Source organism: Haliaeetus albicilla, chromosome 26 (assembly GCF_947461875.1).
Source record: "Haliaeetus albicilla chromosome 26, bHalAlb1.1, whole genome shotgun sequence".
In the NCBI taxonomy this organism is placed as follows: domain Eukaryota; kingdom Metazoa; phylum Chordata; class Aves; order Accipitriformes; family Accipitridae; genus Haliaeetus; species Haliaeetus albicilla.
The window spans coordinates 16,486,671-16,501,734 of record NC_091508.1 but is presented as its reverse complement, the minus strand read 5'-3'; the positions used below and the strand labels follow the sequence as shown (position 1 = coordinate 16,501,734).

Below are 15,064 nucleotides of genomic sequence, written 5' to 3'. Positions count from 1 at the left end.
AATTTTCCTTTTTAGCAATTCTGCTCTATCTCTCACCTATTTCTCAAGGGTTATGACAAAACTGGAAAAGACAAAGAGAAAAACAGTTTTGCAATACTGTTTCTTGAAATAAATAAACCCAGAGCTGGATTTATATGCTTTAATAAAACTGCAAATACATTCTCAGAAGTTTAGTAGCCAAAAAGAGTAAGTCCAAAAGGCAAAGTTGAAACCTCCCAACAAAAACTTAAATAAGATCCTCTTCTCAGTAGGATGTTAAAGTTCCAGTTAAGAAGGCATAGGAATTGTATTTAAGAGTGTGACTTGAGAAAGTTGCTCAAAAAAGTGGAAAGAGATCAACTGGAGGTGCAAATACTTTGCAGAAAACACCCCACTCATGAAGCTTTTCAGTGAGATGCTAAGTGACTTCTGAAATGGCAGATTATGTTAAAAAATCGTGTGATTTTTAACGTGTTCTACCTTACAGTTTTCAGTCCACACTGCCTTCAACTGACTTGCATTAAGCTCCCTGATACAAAAAAGCCTGAAGAAATCATCTTGAAAGAATTGCAGTGGTGGAATCAGTCACAAGGGAAGAAGCAAAAGAGCACTTGTATGAGTCTCATCTTACCGTAGCCAGTCGTTTGAGCAATTGGATGGCCAGGCGTGGAAGTGCAGGGTCATGCTTGTGATAGATGTATTTGGCCAAGACTGCAATAAGGTTGTTTCCATGAGCACCTGGAGAGAACACAATTAAAATCAAAGAGAAGAAACTGCAACTAGATGTAACTATTTACCAAATAATAACTTCCATAGCAAAAGTGAGAACTAAGTCAGTCTTCCAAAAGAACAAGGCATGGGCCCAGCCAGAGGTATTAATGGTAGCTGATTTACTATATTCTGCAATTACACCCATCTCATTACAAAGCAGCAAACAACAAGCCATGTTTGCTTAATACTTTAGAAGCTGTCCCAGAGAAGAATGCCTTAGAGAAGGGAGAATAGGCCTTCTGCCATCACTAGAAACCACTTTTTGGAACCTTGAAATCTTAACTACTGTTTGTAATAAGACACACTGACTATTTGCAAATAACAAAAAAGCATAGCTTCCCAGGCTGCCCCCATGGAGAAATACATACCATGCTGAGTAAGTGCCTGTTCTAATGGAGATACCACGCTAGAGGGGGGTTTCAACCGGATGACATTATTGGTAACTGAGAATGCCAGCTTAACTGTTTGGATCAGAAGTTGACCTTGGCCTTGTGACTCATCACTGTTTCCAAAAAGAAACCAGAGTAAGTAAATGTGTTGACAATCAACATTTATTATTTGCCCAACATTCAAAGAGGAAATTCTATACTCTGTCAATCGTGGGTTGTAAGACATTTTTACTCAGAGTGTCACATCACCACTTAACAGCTGCTGAAATACACAGTCACATATCCACAAAAAATACTGTCTACCCAGCCGTGAGTTTTCAACATCAAACAAAAAAGAAAGAGAGCCTGACAGCCTATGTCACTTTTTTTTTCCTCTTTGGGATACAGAGATTTAAAATGTATTAAGACAGAGGGAGAAACATTTACAGAACCAATCTCCCAGAAATTACAGTGAACTAAAACTGCACGAAGAGATAAAACTGACTCTAAGTCTGTTTTTTTCCCTAAGATTTTCCTTGTCAGATAAACATTGTGGAGAGACATTAATGCCAAAAAGGCTTCTCAGGTCTCACTTCTTCCTCAACAAGTCTAGACTCCCTTCCAGACTTGTTTTGAAAAAAAAAGCTGTCCGACTATCAGAAACAACCTGCTAGCAAGTTTGGCTGGCTATGTGTCAAGTAAAGTTGGCCAGGAAAAGAGAACAGAGGAAAGGAGAGAACCGTAGCTAAAGCAAAAGATTCAAGCCTTCAGAGAGCCACATAAGGAAGTCAAGGCGCTCAACACTGAAGACATCTTCAGTACTTTCACAGTACTTCAAAAGCTGCCTTCAGAACCATCATGAATAGACTGATCATCCCTAGCACTTTCATAATCACACTTCAAGCTTTATCATGATTTATTCATCAGCATAGCTTGACTTGAACTCTGCTGTTACCTGAAGACACAGAACTTCTAACATTGGCTCTAATCCTCTCACTTCTAATTCAGTCATTCAATCTTATAAATTGAGTTCAAGTGAATTCTTTGTAAAAAAATGTAACCGCTAGCAAACGTTTAACAATTGAGCACATTTACACCCACCAGCATGCTCCAAATGTTATTTAGAAATAGAAAACTAAAACGACTGCATGAAGTGGAGAGTGTACAGCAAAGACTATATATGGACCTGGAACAAACAAGGCTTGTTCCTCCAGACCATACAAGGCAGGCTGCAATGGCTAGCTGCTACACTGACCCCCCATTAAATGCAATCAAGTTAAAGCTACATTTTGAATATCATTTGCTTCTCTCCTCACACTACTGAAAAGAAACACACCACTCACCTACTAGACTGGGAGGCCATTACCATATCAATAGTGTCCACACCAATTCCCATGATGTTAATGACAGCTTGCCCTGCTTCAGTGTTGGCCAGGCTGAAGATGCACAAGGACTGAAGGCTGGGGGCATTGCTGCAAGACACAAACAACACAGGACATCATTAGGAGCACTTGCAGTATTTTGCCATGTGGCACTCAGAAAACTACCACAAAGTAACCTCATAATTTCTACACCCCCACTGACCCCTACTTTTTTCTCCCTTCTACTTTCTTCAGAGTGGATACACCAAACAGTAAAGTGAATGGCAGTCTGTCCCAGGAAATCTATTTACTGTTTTCTCTTTCTTCACCAGGTACTCTAGAAACCAACGTGGTTTGCTCTGTCCCTAATCTTTTTATACCCTTCCTGTACTCAGTAACACAGAAAAGAGCTGAAACCAGTGCTACACAACGATGACAGTTCACTCCCAGTCATTTGCATTAAAAGCTGAAACAAAATGACAGTGACTCCTGCACTGTAAGCCAGGCTAGTGCAGATCTGAAATCCATCACCTGTCTTACCTGCTGCGAGGATCCATTTCAGGGCATAAATTCAGTATAGCATGGATCAGCTGCAGAATTAGGCATCCTAAAACAGAGATGAAATGGACTACTCAGTTTTTGGGAAGATCTGTTGCCTCGTTCCTAAAATTTTCAAACAAATCACATCATCTAGCAATACTGGTAGATGTACAAAGCAAATCCCAAATGGCTGCTAGAAAAGGTATGATAAAAAAAAAGAGGAAAGATTTGCACATTCTCTCTGAGATACAGGTGATCTTTTTTATCTCCTCCTCCTCCTTCTCCCTCCTCCCTCAACATCCTTACCAATTTTCTCTCTCACTCCATGAGAGTTATAACGCCATTTGTGGTAATTTGGTAACATCTCCTTCAGGACAAACACAATGCAGGGCACAAGTCCTTGGCTCTGGGTGCTACCAAGTTGTCCCTAGAAGAAACAGAAATGTTATTGTTCCCCTTCTGATTAAAAGGACAAGAAACCTTGTCCAGGAAGATATGCCATGTATCTTTAAAGTGTGAGAAAACTATCGAGCATGGGGACACAGATTTACAAGTGACTTCTATTCTTCTGTAGGTCAGATGAATCAAAAGTTTTTTGAAAGAATCAGACTACAGACAAAGCACAAACAGTAGCATGGAAGAGAGTGTCAACCAATGATTACTCAGAGATCTGCTGCACAGGAGATCGATCTCAGACACGGCTGTATTTCATTTTTCTATCATAACAGCTTACAGCTGATTTCACATGCAGATCATTCGAGAAGTACTCACCCGGACAAGAGTTGTTATCAGGTTCAGGAACGAGATGGTAACACTGTACTCGCCTTGAGGCTGTTCTATGCTCATCAATAGGTTTCCATAGCCCCCAGCATTCATTCCCTCTGCACTGTGAAATAAGCAAGAGGGTTTATTACATGAATAGCACGATTCTGACATGAATGAGAGATGTCAGATGCACAGATTTCACACTAGCAAAAAGTTCTTATGACTTGTTATGAATAGGTTAGGCCAAAAAAAGAAAAAAAAAAAAAAAGGACGGGAGAGGATCATGAATACCTAATCACATGATTCATACTGGACACTGGATTGGCAACAAACGGTAAGAAGCCTGTATGGTGAAGGTCAGTCCAAACCTGAAAGAGAAAAAGTACAGATATTCCCTCTCATTCACATATACACGTCTACTAGTTCTCAAACCCAGCAAGCCCAGGTTATTTCCTCACCTTGGCTGGCATGCGAGCAGCCAGTACTGTCAAACAATTGACACAAGAAGCAATAACATCCACAGGGGGAGAGATAACAGTTGTTAGCCTACAAAAGAGAAATAGTGTGCATAAAATGCACTGCCACATGTGGTCTAGCCTATATACTGTTCTTTTAATCAGAAAAGCTTCTCTCTCACTGAAGTACCCAAGTATAAAATCTAAGCAGGTAAGTACAGACACCAGAGTATGCACTTTCAGTCTAGACTTGCGACCTCCCCCTCACACCTGAGTCAGATCAATTTACTGCAAGAGGCAAGGCTGGCAAGACAGCAGACTGTCACAGCAAACAATAATTACAGCAGAACATCAATTCCCAGGCAATTAACACTGAGAGGAGAGTTAGTAAGTACAACTGGTTTAACACCTGGAAGTTACTGCTCTAATGATATGGTTTATTTCCCTTTCATGTATATATAGCCAGCAATAAAAAAAAAAAAAAAAAAGCCTTTAAATGGATAAAGTTGCACAACGTTCACAAAGGAAGTGGAAGGGGGGCCATTCTGCTGCATCAAAGCATTAAACAGTGTGTAGCCAGAACAGTCTTTAGAACTGAACACAGGTCTTGGGAAATTCAAGCACTAAGACACACTTCTTGCAAAGCTCTTGGCAAAATTCATATTTAGCCATTCTTCTAGCTCATTGTATCTTCTCAGGTACCTCCGCTGTTAGTCACTTCATGCCAATCAGTGACTTACCTCTGCAGGAGCATGTAGATTCGTGATGTGATTGGCAGAAGGCAATCTGCTATTGACACATCAGTGCTGATGACTTTATGAACCAGATCAATTATTGGTTTGACCCTTTGGCAATGCTGAATCACATCTGGGTAAAGAAAACTAACACTAGAATGCGAAATCGTACTTAAACAGTAATCAAATCTGGAACAATGCACATTAATCTTACCACACATCCCCATGATCATTCCCCATACCAAAAAACATTTATTTTATCTGTCTCAACTTTTCCCTCATCTTATCTCATCTCACTACATGCTCTTGGCCTTTTGCAGTGAAATTTACAGTATTATAATAATAATTTAAAAAAATCAGGTTTCTGAGAAAACATTCCATGCTCTTTCAAAAGTATTTAGAGCTGTTCAATCCTACTATTAACTTCAAATTGATACCAATTAACAATTATTTATTCTTTTTTATAATCCCAGCCTATCTCACCTGCTGTCGATACAACATGGAGCAGCATCTCAATCTCACAGGTAAACAGTGTCCAGCTGCTGTAGGAGTACTCCCATCGTACCAAATAAGCCCGATCATCCAGCATCACTTGGCCCACTGTTCCCTGAGGTATCCGCAGATTTGTTTGACCTAGGCCTAAAGATTGAAGAAGCAGATGAAATAAAGTCACAAGTTTACCCATGAGTTAGAAGCCAGATAAAGGACTAAATTCCCCAAAGCATTTCAATAAGAAAAGCTTAAGTGCAGTTTCCTTACCAAGAGGATAGAGGAGCTTTGGAGCCTGTCTTCGCCAAAGTGTGCCGTCTTCATGAGAGATCACATCAGGAGGTTTACGCTTGTACAGTTCGATATAGAAGGACATTTTATCCAGGAAACTGTATACCTGCATAGACAGAGAGCTTAAACAATACAGCCGAAGAGCCAGACCTTCTTAAAAATTAATCAACTGGGTCACTTCCAGGAATAGGGAAGTTTTCTTGACATGTACAATATCCTTCCTGACCAAAATATTATTAGACAGCCCACATGTCCAGACAAGTCTCACCTAAAGAATCAGGAACTTGTTATGAGTAAAGTACAACCTGAAAAATTAGGCAGTATCTTATACTCCAGCTATTAAAGTTAAAAAGTTTTCTAAAAGCCAGAAAACAGTGTCCTGCAACAGCACAGACTAAAAAGGAGCCCTGTCCACTGTTCTTTGACAAAAGCTTAATGTCTGTTATCTAAGATCGCAACTGAGATAAGCACGTCTAATGGAAAGAAAGAATCACACAGCATGTTATCTCTGTCTTGAAATAAATCATCTCCCAAACACCAAGAGAGATCCTGTACCTTTTTTGCAGTAGATTTATCAGACACAAGGGCTTGGAGCAGCTGAAGGAGGGGAGTAAGAAGATGGGGGAACATCCCACACACACTGTCCAGGATAATACCCAGACCTGCAGTAGGTTCCTGGTGGTGGAAACAGAAAACAAATGTCTTATTACTAAAAAGAAATGCTAAAATGGTCTCAGTATACCACAAGGATACATTTTCTTTTTAAGTCATACATTTAACATTAATCATGCACAAAAGTATCACTCCAGTCCTTGCACAGACTAAAGCATGAGGCAGTGTGCAAGTATAAGGCAGGAAGTAAGACTGTAATGCATTACATATCACCCTAATTCTGTGACAACAAAAAAATAAGCATGATGCTTTTGCCAGCTGTTAGTTCAATCCTTGCAACCCCAGCCCTGGTTTAAACTATCACCTAGATTAAAACTTGTTCCAGTATCCTTCAAGAGTAAAGCCAAGGCTGTACCTAAAAGGCAGGAAAGGGCAAAAGTAAATCAAAGATATGAACAAACACTAGCTCCTCAGGCCCTCCTAGAAACTAACTAACTAAATACAATCAATCTGTTTCTTTCCTAAAACACGATCTTTTATCGGGTTTCAGCTATAAGCAAGGTAAGTCAAAGAAGTTGCCAATACACTCACTGTCTTCCAGAAGAGCTGAGGAATGCTGGAAGCTGCCAGAACTTCACATGCAGCATCAATTATATCCTTCGAAGGAAGAAAGGACAGAGAAAATAAGTTACTTTACACAGGGGAATTTCATCCCAGCCAAGTTCTGCCACATCTTTGGAATTTAAGTTTCCATGTTACTAACCAAGGTAACTACTTCCTCTAGTCAAAACAGAAAGAAACACCCAACACACCCAAACCCAGAACACATAGCCAGCCTAAAGCCATGCTCCTCACCATGAACGGACTGGCCAGGACAAATATGTCCACTTTATCTACAAAGGGCTATATGATGTCTTCTCAAACTTGGAAATGGAGTATGTATTATTTTCATTGCTTTGGAAATAACGCATCAACAATTAGTGTCAAATCCGTAGGACTTCAAGTGCAAGATATGCTCTTTCATTATTATCAGCCAATCTGCAGAGGTGTTTACTAAGTTTGCATTGTGTAAATGCAGTAGGAAAACCAGCAAATCAGTCTCTTAGATCTATCTAAGTCACATAAAGTTTGCAGTCTCAAATGCAGGATTATAATTTAACAAAAGTAATTAACATCAGTTATGGCAGGTTATTTTAAATTAGGTAACAGACGCAATGAGCCTTGGATGCTTACCTGCTGATTGCCCAATGTATGTAATTCCAGTGATGTCAGGACAAAGGAAAGAAGTCCATAAATACACATACAAGCTGTGCTGGCAGTACACTGGAAAGAAAGAATACACAAGGCCATTATAGGAAAGACTATGAATTACAGAACACACTGTAACTGTACTCAGTCTGCTTTACAAACTGAGCAACTGCCTTTTTCATACAACCTTGCTGCAGTCAGCAGAGGGGCAGCAAAATAGGAAGCAGTCGCTAGTTAAGCTGCACATTAACATGAAATATTTCACCAAAATGAGAAATCTTGCCACTACTATTATCATTAGAAATACATTCCAAACATCAAAAAAAGAAGCACTCAGTGTTCACAGAAATCAAAAGGATTTGCTTTCACTGGTTTCTGCCTACAAAGTAGTTTACCCTCATACACGGTATTGTCTAATGAAACCATATACAGAGAATAGCGCAGAGTTAAAACATCTAATGCTCAAGATCTACAATGGCAAGTACACTTCTGGAGGCAAATCAACAAATGTGATTAAATGCAGTCTATTCTGCTCAAAAGAGATGTAGTTCCTCAACTTACGAAATTTTTTTTTTATTCTTTGGGCATAAAAATCTGTTTAATTTCAGCTTGATTTCTCACTGAAGGAAGGTAAGATGATAAAACATGCTTTACTGCATACTCTGCTTAAAACCAGATTTAGTTTAAAAGAACATTGGTTCAAAATCATCCACTTCCCATCACACCTTTACATCAGTAGCAGTTAAAAACCTTCAAGAGCTTACACATACAATTATAAGAAACTCACATTCTTCCCCCCACTGCTCAGCGATCGCAGAAGCTTTGTCAGATACTGGAAAACATTCAGCTGGATAGCAGTGCTGCCCATTCTCCTGATGATGTTCGTTGACTCCTCTGGGTTTACAGTGTGACGGAGGAGAGCCCAGGCCAAAAGCACCGGAGCATGATGTGAAACATCCCCTAACTGCAGCAGCTGATTGTCCATCTCCTGCGCAGAGACAAGAGAAAAGCAAAATAACTGAGATCTTCCAAAAGAAGTTCATACTTGGCATGCATATAGCTGATTGTGTCTTCTTGCTAACAGTCACCTTTCCCTTGCAGATAATTATTTCAAACATACAGCTGACCAAATTATATACTTGCAGCCTCAGTCTGTTTTTCTGCATGGTTTACTGACTTATAGTTGCTCTAACCTCAGATGCTCTCTGTCCTAAAAGCACTGACACTACAAACCTTTTGTTTCATTGCCTTCTGGAAACTTCACAATGCCTATTTCTTTGCACACATCTTTCTTTAGAGAAAGGCCCAGGATAACCAAGGAAATATAAGGGGGAGAGGAATTAATTTTGTTCTTATTTGCCCCAGAACGTTACGTGGATGCTAGTTCCTACACTTGGTCAACAAACTCAAGGATCAGAAACTTACAGACATAATCTTTAAACAGCACTGCTTGGGTAATCACAGTAATTTCTGTATTGTTAGACCTGATGAGGGGCTACTCTGCCAGTGCTTTACCTGGTGGATGCGCTCATTATTGGCTAACTTGTGCTCCTCCGTCCTGTCATCCAAAGCACGCTCATGGAGGGAGTCAATTTCCATGCCTTCCACCAGAATAAGAGCACTAAAGTAGCTACAAGCAGGAGAAGAATAAAAACAAGTAGGTCAGAAACCTTATTTAAGAATTCAGGTGTTCTTTTTAAATTATAAGTTGTCAAAAAACAACCTTTAGTTTACTTTTGTTCAGTTCTTTGACGCAATAAGAAATTACATTAAATTAACAGCAGGTAATCCCAATTTTGTCTTGAAATGCTAGTATATGACAGATTACAATCTTCAGAACTACCATTTCTGGTTGAACAGACAAAAAAAAGTCACTGAAATTTGAAGATAGCTATTCCACCTTTGTAACTCTCTGCCACCTGGCAGGATTTTCATTACCCCTAGCTGCAGCTCGAGTTATGTCCCACGCAGCAAAATGAAGACATTACTGCCATTTCTAAGCAGACCCACAATAGCTTCAACTTAGGCAACACAGTTAACAACACAGGTCAGAGAAAAAGTACTAGCCTCCATGCAAGTAGCAGCCAGACTACCAGCACAGGACTGTGAAGACGCAATTTCACTTTACCACTAGACCATCTAAAGAGTGGCACTGTGTCTTCATTGCCACTCTTACGAGAGGCAAAATTATGTACTAGATTAAAGCTGGTATACGGATACCTCTCTACTTTGCAATCACACCTTCATTTTGCCACAAACCTCTAATGTGACCAGAAAAGCTATTCTGCCTTCATCACAATAAGCTTACCTTGAAATAGTGGTGATTTTAAGAGGCAGCAGCAAGAAATATAAATGCTTTTCTCCTGAGGAAAACAATTGTTTTGCTCTGTACACTTCACAAATATACATGATGCTTACCCAATACGATCCACTAAGTGATCCATGCTCTCATCTACCAAATGTCTGTTGGTTTGTCTAGTGCCAAATCCCTGTTCTTTGAACATCTTTGCAAATGCCAGAAGCTCATCAGGTGCCATTTCAAAGTATGCATAGTAGAGGAAGATGACTTCCAGGAGCATGGACTGTTCACGGAGGCATTGCACAAACCAACGGGAAACCTGACGTTCTGTCTGCAGAAGAAGTTCCACCATCATATGTCGAAGTTCACAGGTCAGTCAAAGCAGTTAGAAACTAAGAAGTGTTGAAGCATTTCAACAGCTAGTGTAGCCAGCTGTTTTTATCAATGGCAAGGAAAGCCACTATAAGTACAGACTGTGCTGATGAAGAGAGATTATGAACAACTACATATAAATGGATCTGTTAGCCTAGGGCTATTAATGGATTTATTACAAGTAACAATACATTTCATGCAGCGCTCTGTTTCTTAGCAAAAGTGTGTTCTGTTAGAGAGAAAAAAAATTTTAGGTTTCTTGGATCAGAAGAAACATCCTTTTTAACTGCATCTGCACATACACATTTTCCAATACACTACATATAAGGAAAGACTTTGTAAGTTTGATAAATAATAACAAAAAACAAAATACCATGAGATTTCCATGTGTTTCCCATGTAGGAGCTTCTGCTTTGTACAGTGCTTCAAACTGTTTCCGGTAATTAGGAACTAGTTCCTTGTCCAACTTTTCAACACACTGGAAGTATTGTGCCTTAAATAAACAAATAAATAAATGAACTTCTCACACACACACTCATGTGCTTTTCACAATCACAAGTGGACAATTACTACACAACTTAAATATTTAGCTTATTTCAATAACATCACAGCCAGGAAAAGGTTCCTGTACTCACTGTGTAAGGGTGCCTCTCATCCTGAAAATAAGTGAGTAGATGGAGGACACAGCGCAGAATGCAGATCCTCTCTTCATAGTAATAGTCAGCAAGCTGTGAATATATAGTGTGATCACTATCAATTTGGTATTGTGTCTAACTCCCATACACTTTCCTTTCCCATACACTGCCAAGGCCTTCATCACAAGAACATATAGTGCTCAAATATCAATATAGATGGGAGTTTCAACTAAGCAGTTAGTAAGTTATCTGGAAAAAAATACTTAATTAACTTTACAGAACTCAATAAAACATGCCCATAGGGACATGTCTATAATTACACTGCTAAGTGAGAAAACTTGGAAAAGAAAGGCAAAAAGACAGAGAGAGATGATCTGATTCCTTATCCCTATTATCCTCTGTCAGATATGATCATCAGTCTCCATTTCAGAGTTACCACTTCAGACCATAACATATAAACTTATAAGGTTTGGAAAACATGGGACCGTACGTCTGCCCAGCTAAATTCCCTGAAGCCTAAAATTTCCTTTCTGTAGCAACTACTAACACTGTTCAAATCTATATGCACATCCCTCTATTTCAGAAGAATCTTCTAAAATTTGTTCTTTATATGAAGGAATTCTAAGATTTTCTAGATCTACAGAAATAAAGTTGGTTGTCTGTCAGCAGACCTTTTCGACAGAGAATACAAATGGCAATAACTAACCTTCAGCATCAGAGCCTGACTCTGCCTTTCATCCTGAAGAACTGTCTGTAAGCAAAACATAACAAAATAAAGAAGTATCTACTGCAGAAATACCTACTGACAAAATACATATTCACAAAAAAAAAGACTGAAATAAACAAAAGACTATTTTTCTTTCCATTTCTTTTGGAAAGACAGATTCCAAAAGCACAAAGCCAAAACGCTCATTTTTAACTACGTATTTGTTTTTCGTTTCCACTGACTCCTTCACAGATCTGTAGTTTTCCTGTATTGCTGCGATAGAGAGAGGAGCTGAGTTCCTGCAGAGAGACTCAAGCAGGAAGAGGTACTCAAAAATTAGCCCTGGATATCTGCTATCACATTTCCTTAAAGCAGCACTTGAGCATTGTAGGTTCAAAGAAAAGCTACAAAGCCATTTCTAAATCAGAACTCAGACTCACATGTGACCATATGCATCAAACAACTACTGGTATTAAGGAGAAATGTGAAGTAAATAGAACACGAATGGGAGCTATGGACCTTCAGGGAGTCCCTTGTTCCTCTGTAATCCTCTTGAAGATAACACTGTAACAACTGCACACTCTGCTCTTCATCCAGACCCTGGGGGAGAAGGAAAAAAAAAAAAGAGATGCTCTGAAATGAATAGAAGGCAACTGAATTCATTAAAGATGAAGATTCTCTCCAAATATTCAGGCAGCTCTTCTCTTCAAAGTAATTTCCAAAATATGCCAAAAGAAAATCTTTGCATCAGGCAGATGTGTGCTTTAGTCAGCACTACTGTTTAAAGCAAAATAGGTAAGCTCTGATGTCACTTAGATGTATCCAGTTTAACTTCAGCGAAAGGAGCATAACAGTCATTTAAATAAAGGTACCACCAGCAGTCACTGAATTCTAAACTTGTGGCTTGAAGGAACGTAACTTTGCAGGTAAACTGACTGTATTTTGAAACATGGCAACTGATTTAAGGGACATCAGTTTTTAGGTGAGCAGTTTCAGGTGTCTTGAAAGAACCCAAGAAAGACCAAAAGCGAGTGACTGCTTCTGAAAAGCAGGGCCCTTTGCAGCAGAAAGGGACGTTAACCAGAAAAAGAAAAGCACCTCGAGATCACTAATAACTTTTGAAAATTTTGACCTACAGCTTCAACATGTACTTCTAACATTCTTTAGATTATTTTGAACTGAAAGGAACTTAAGTTTGCCTCTATTCAACATCAAGAAGCTTACTTAAATATCAGAATCCCAGTAACAATGCATTCCAAGTACAGGGATAAAACTAATCAGATAGCACCTTCACTTACCAAAAACTTGCTGACCCTCAGACCCAATTCTTTTAGTGGAACAGCTACATCTTTATCAGCTTTTATTTTTTCTGCTGAAGTCGTACTAAAGAAAAAAGAAATTTTAGTCATTAAAAATGCAGCAATCCCAAGGAATGAACTAAATAGGCTTAATTTCAAAGTCCTCAGTTTTATCAGTTTAAACTGAACATTTGCTTTTTCCTCAATAGCCTTTCAATATTTCATACAACAATATTCTGTAACCTTCCCAGCAGATAAAACTCAACATTGTTCACAATCTTATTACTATAATAAATGCAAGCTATATTCATTCCACCGTTTCCAGTGAGGGAATCTGGATACCTTTCTGGGATAACTGAGTGCCAAGAGGAGTCACTTCTCCACAGGCCACGTACTTGCACGCGATTGCTGCAGCTCAGCGGGGGCAAGGATTAGGAGCTACCTAACGTTAGTAATGACAGCAGAAACTGCTGTTATTTCTTTCTGGTCTGTATTTCATGCCCCAGAACGTTATGTGGATTAAGTACTTTCTCTTGCTACTCCTCTCCTGAAACCTCTAGTCAGGTAAGAGAGTAAATATCTATTTTCATGTAATCAGGGACAAATATTCAACATGCTCGTCTACTTATTATGAGACCCCATTTTAGAGGTTAATTTCTAAAATCAGGCAATTACAATACCTTGGCGGTTTATAGTATGAAAGTCCCTCTAACAATCTCTGCCAGTGCTTGTTCAATTCTGCTGCAATCTGTGCCTAAAAAAAGAACGAAATACTACTGAACAGGTTCCTCAATGTACACTGCTGAGTATCAGATTTGTTAAATTTAAGCGAAGCAAAGGAATTCCGCCACCGCAGAGAAACAGGAACACCACAAGACAAGAATCTGTGAATCAGACTGATTCAAGGCGCATTATTGTATGAGACAGCTCGCTGCCTTGCCTAATCACAGAAAGGAAGAAGAAATAGGAGGCAATGGACTGGGGACAGAAACATTTGGATTTCCAACCTCTGGGCCAATTCTTGAAAGCACAGGCTCTGTCCCTGAAAATAAGGAAGCAGGCTGTGCCACTCATGAATACCCCAGGCCAGCCAGTCTAGAAAGTAGCATTTGTATCCGCTCCAGAAAGGGAATGACCTTTTCACGTACGCCCTTCCAGGTAGTTCATGAAGCAACTATAAACAAGGAGTGGAAGAATGAACAAGTAGTGGAAATAGAGGAACAAAAATTGCACTGAGGAAGAGGGAAAAGCAGCAAAACATATTTTCACTAATATTCAAAGAGATATACAAATGATATATTTGACTATGGAGTCCATTCAGTGATGGACAAACCTGCTTAGCAAGACATGGACTTACTGGTTCTCTTAAAGCTGATCTGCCCAGAAGAATTGTCCATAATTCTCTGCTGCTCCTGTAAACAAAGGGAAAAAGGTGGTGAGTATTTTAATGATTAACACTATATCAGGCTTCCATTTAGCTTACACCTTTTCAAACCTGCAATTAACTCAGAGCAGATCACATTGCATTGTAAGATATAAGAAAAATTATTTAAGGAACATTAGTTTTAAGCTGACCAGTTTCAGATGTCCTGGAAGAACCCAGGAAAGACTGATACAGCAAGACTTGCAAACTCATATCAAAGAAGCATCGCATTTTTATCAGTTTACTAACTCAATTTGATTTTGCTACCTGGACATTGGAGGTTAGTAAAAAGAAACCTAATTAAAGTATAGAGCAATATTTTATTCAGTTACATTCAATGCTCTCCCCAAACAAACTATTCCGTAACAGTTTCATCCTTCACTCTAAGTGGAACATAAAACTGGGTGAAGTGAAAAATTGCAACACTTTACATAAGGTAGAATGACTGCCACATTTACCCTGGGCTTCTTGTTTCTTCCTGAGAACTCTGTAGAAAAGCCAATCTGCACTAAAAGGTATGACAGATCAAATCCTGACCCTGGCACATGCACCCAGAAAATTGGGTCTCCCTACAACAGCTCTGAAAAAAGATGTCTGCCAAAAAGAGCATTTCAGGAACTTAGACAAATGATGATTTGTTAGCAACACAATACAAATCAGGAGTTAAACATCACAGCTCCCTATACAAAGCCTCTCTACAAAAGCAAGAATACTCATT

The 15,064-nt window shown here is 39.2% G+C and overlaps 1 protein-coding gene across 1 annotated transcript in view; it reads right to left on the bottom strand.

Moving 5' to 3' along the window:
• The window catches only part of NUP188 (nucleoporin 188), a 30,090-nt gene that overhangs the window by 13,774 nt on the left and 1,252 nt on the right, over window positions 1-15,064 (bottom strand). Inside the window, exons 2-25 of the mRNA XM_069772147.1 lie at window positions 14,281-14,335; window positions 13,604-13,677; window positions 12,924-13,008; window positions 12,145-12,225; window positions 11,626-11,670; window positions 10,920-11,012; window positions 10,658-10,777; window positions 10,032-10,243; window positions 9,129-9,243; window positions 8,401-8,601; window positions 7,599-7,688; window positions 6,957-7,022; window positions 6,309-6,428; window positions 5,733-5,859; window positions 5,457-5,612; window positions 4,980-5,106; window positions 4,243-4,330; window positions 4,076-4,152; window positions 3,791-3,905; window positions 3,326-3,446; window positions 3,020-3,086; window positions 2,462-2,590; window positions 1,119-1,252; window positions 611-717 (exon numbers count right to left, since the gene is read on the bottom strand). Of these exons, the coding sequence (XP_069628248.1) occupies window positions 611-717; window positions 1,119-1,252; window positions 2,462-2,590; window positions 3,020-3,086; window positions 3,326-3,446; window positions 3,791-3,905; window positions 4,076-4,152; window positions 4,243-4,330; window positions 4,980-5,106; window positions 5,457-5,612; window positions 5,733-5,859; window positions 6,309-6,428; window positions 6,957-7,022; window positions 7,599-7,688; window positions 8,401-8,601; window positions 9,129-9,243; window positions 10,032-10,243; window positions 10,658-10,777; window positions 10,920-11,012; window positions 11,626-11,670; window positions 12,145-12,225; window positions 12,924-13,008; window positions 13,604-13,677; window positions 14,281-14,335 (2,605 nt within the window). The remainder of the gene's footprint in view (window positions 1-610; window positions 718-1,118; window positions 1,253-2,461; window positions 2,591-3,019; window positions 3,087-3,325; window positions 3,447-3,790; window positions 3,906-4,075; window positions 4,153-4,242; window positions 4,331-4,979; window positions 5,107-5,456; window positions 5,613-5,732; window positions 5,860-6,308; window positions 6,429-6,956; window positions 7,023-7,598; window positions 7,689-8,400; window positions 8,602-9,128; window positions 9,244-10,031; window positions 10,244-10,657; window positions 10,778-10,919; window positions 11,013-11,625; window positions 11,671-12,144; window positions 12,226-12,923; window positions 13,009-13,603; window positions 13,678-14,280; window positions 14,336-15,064) is intronic.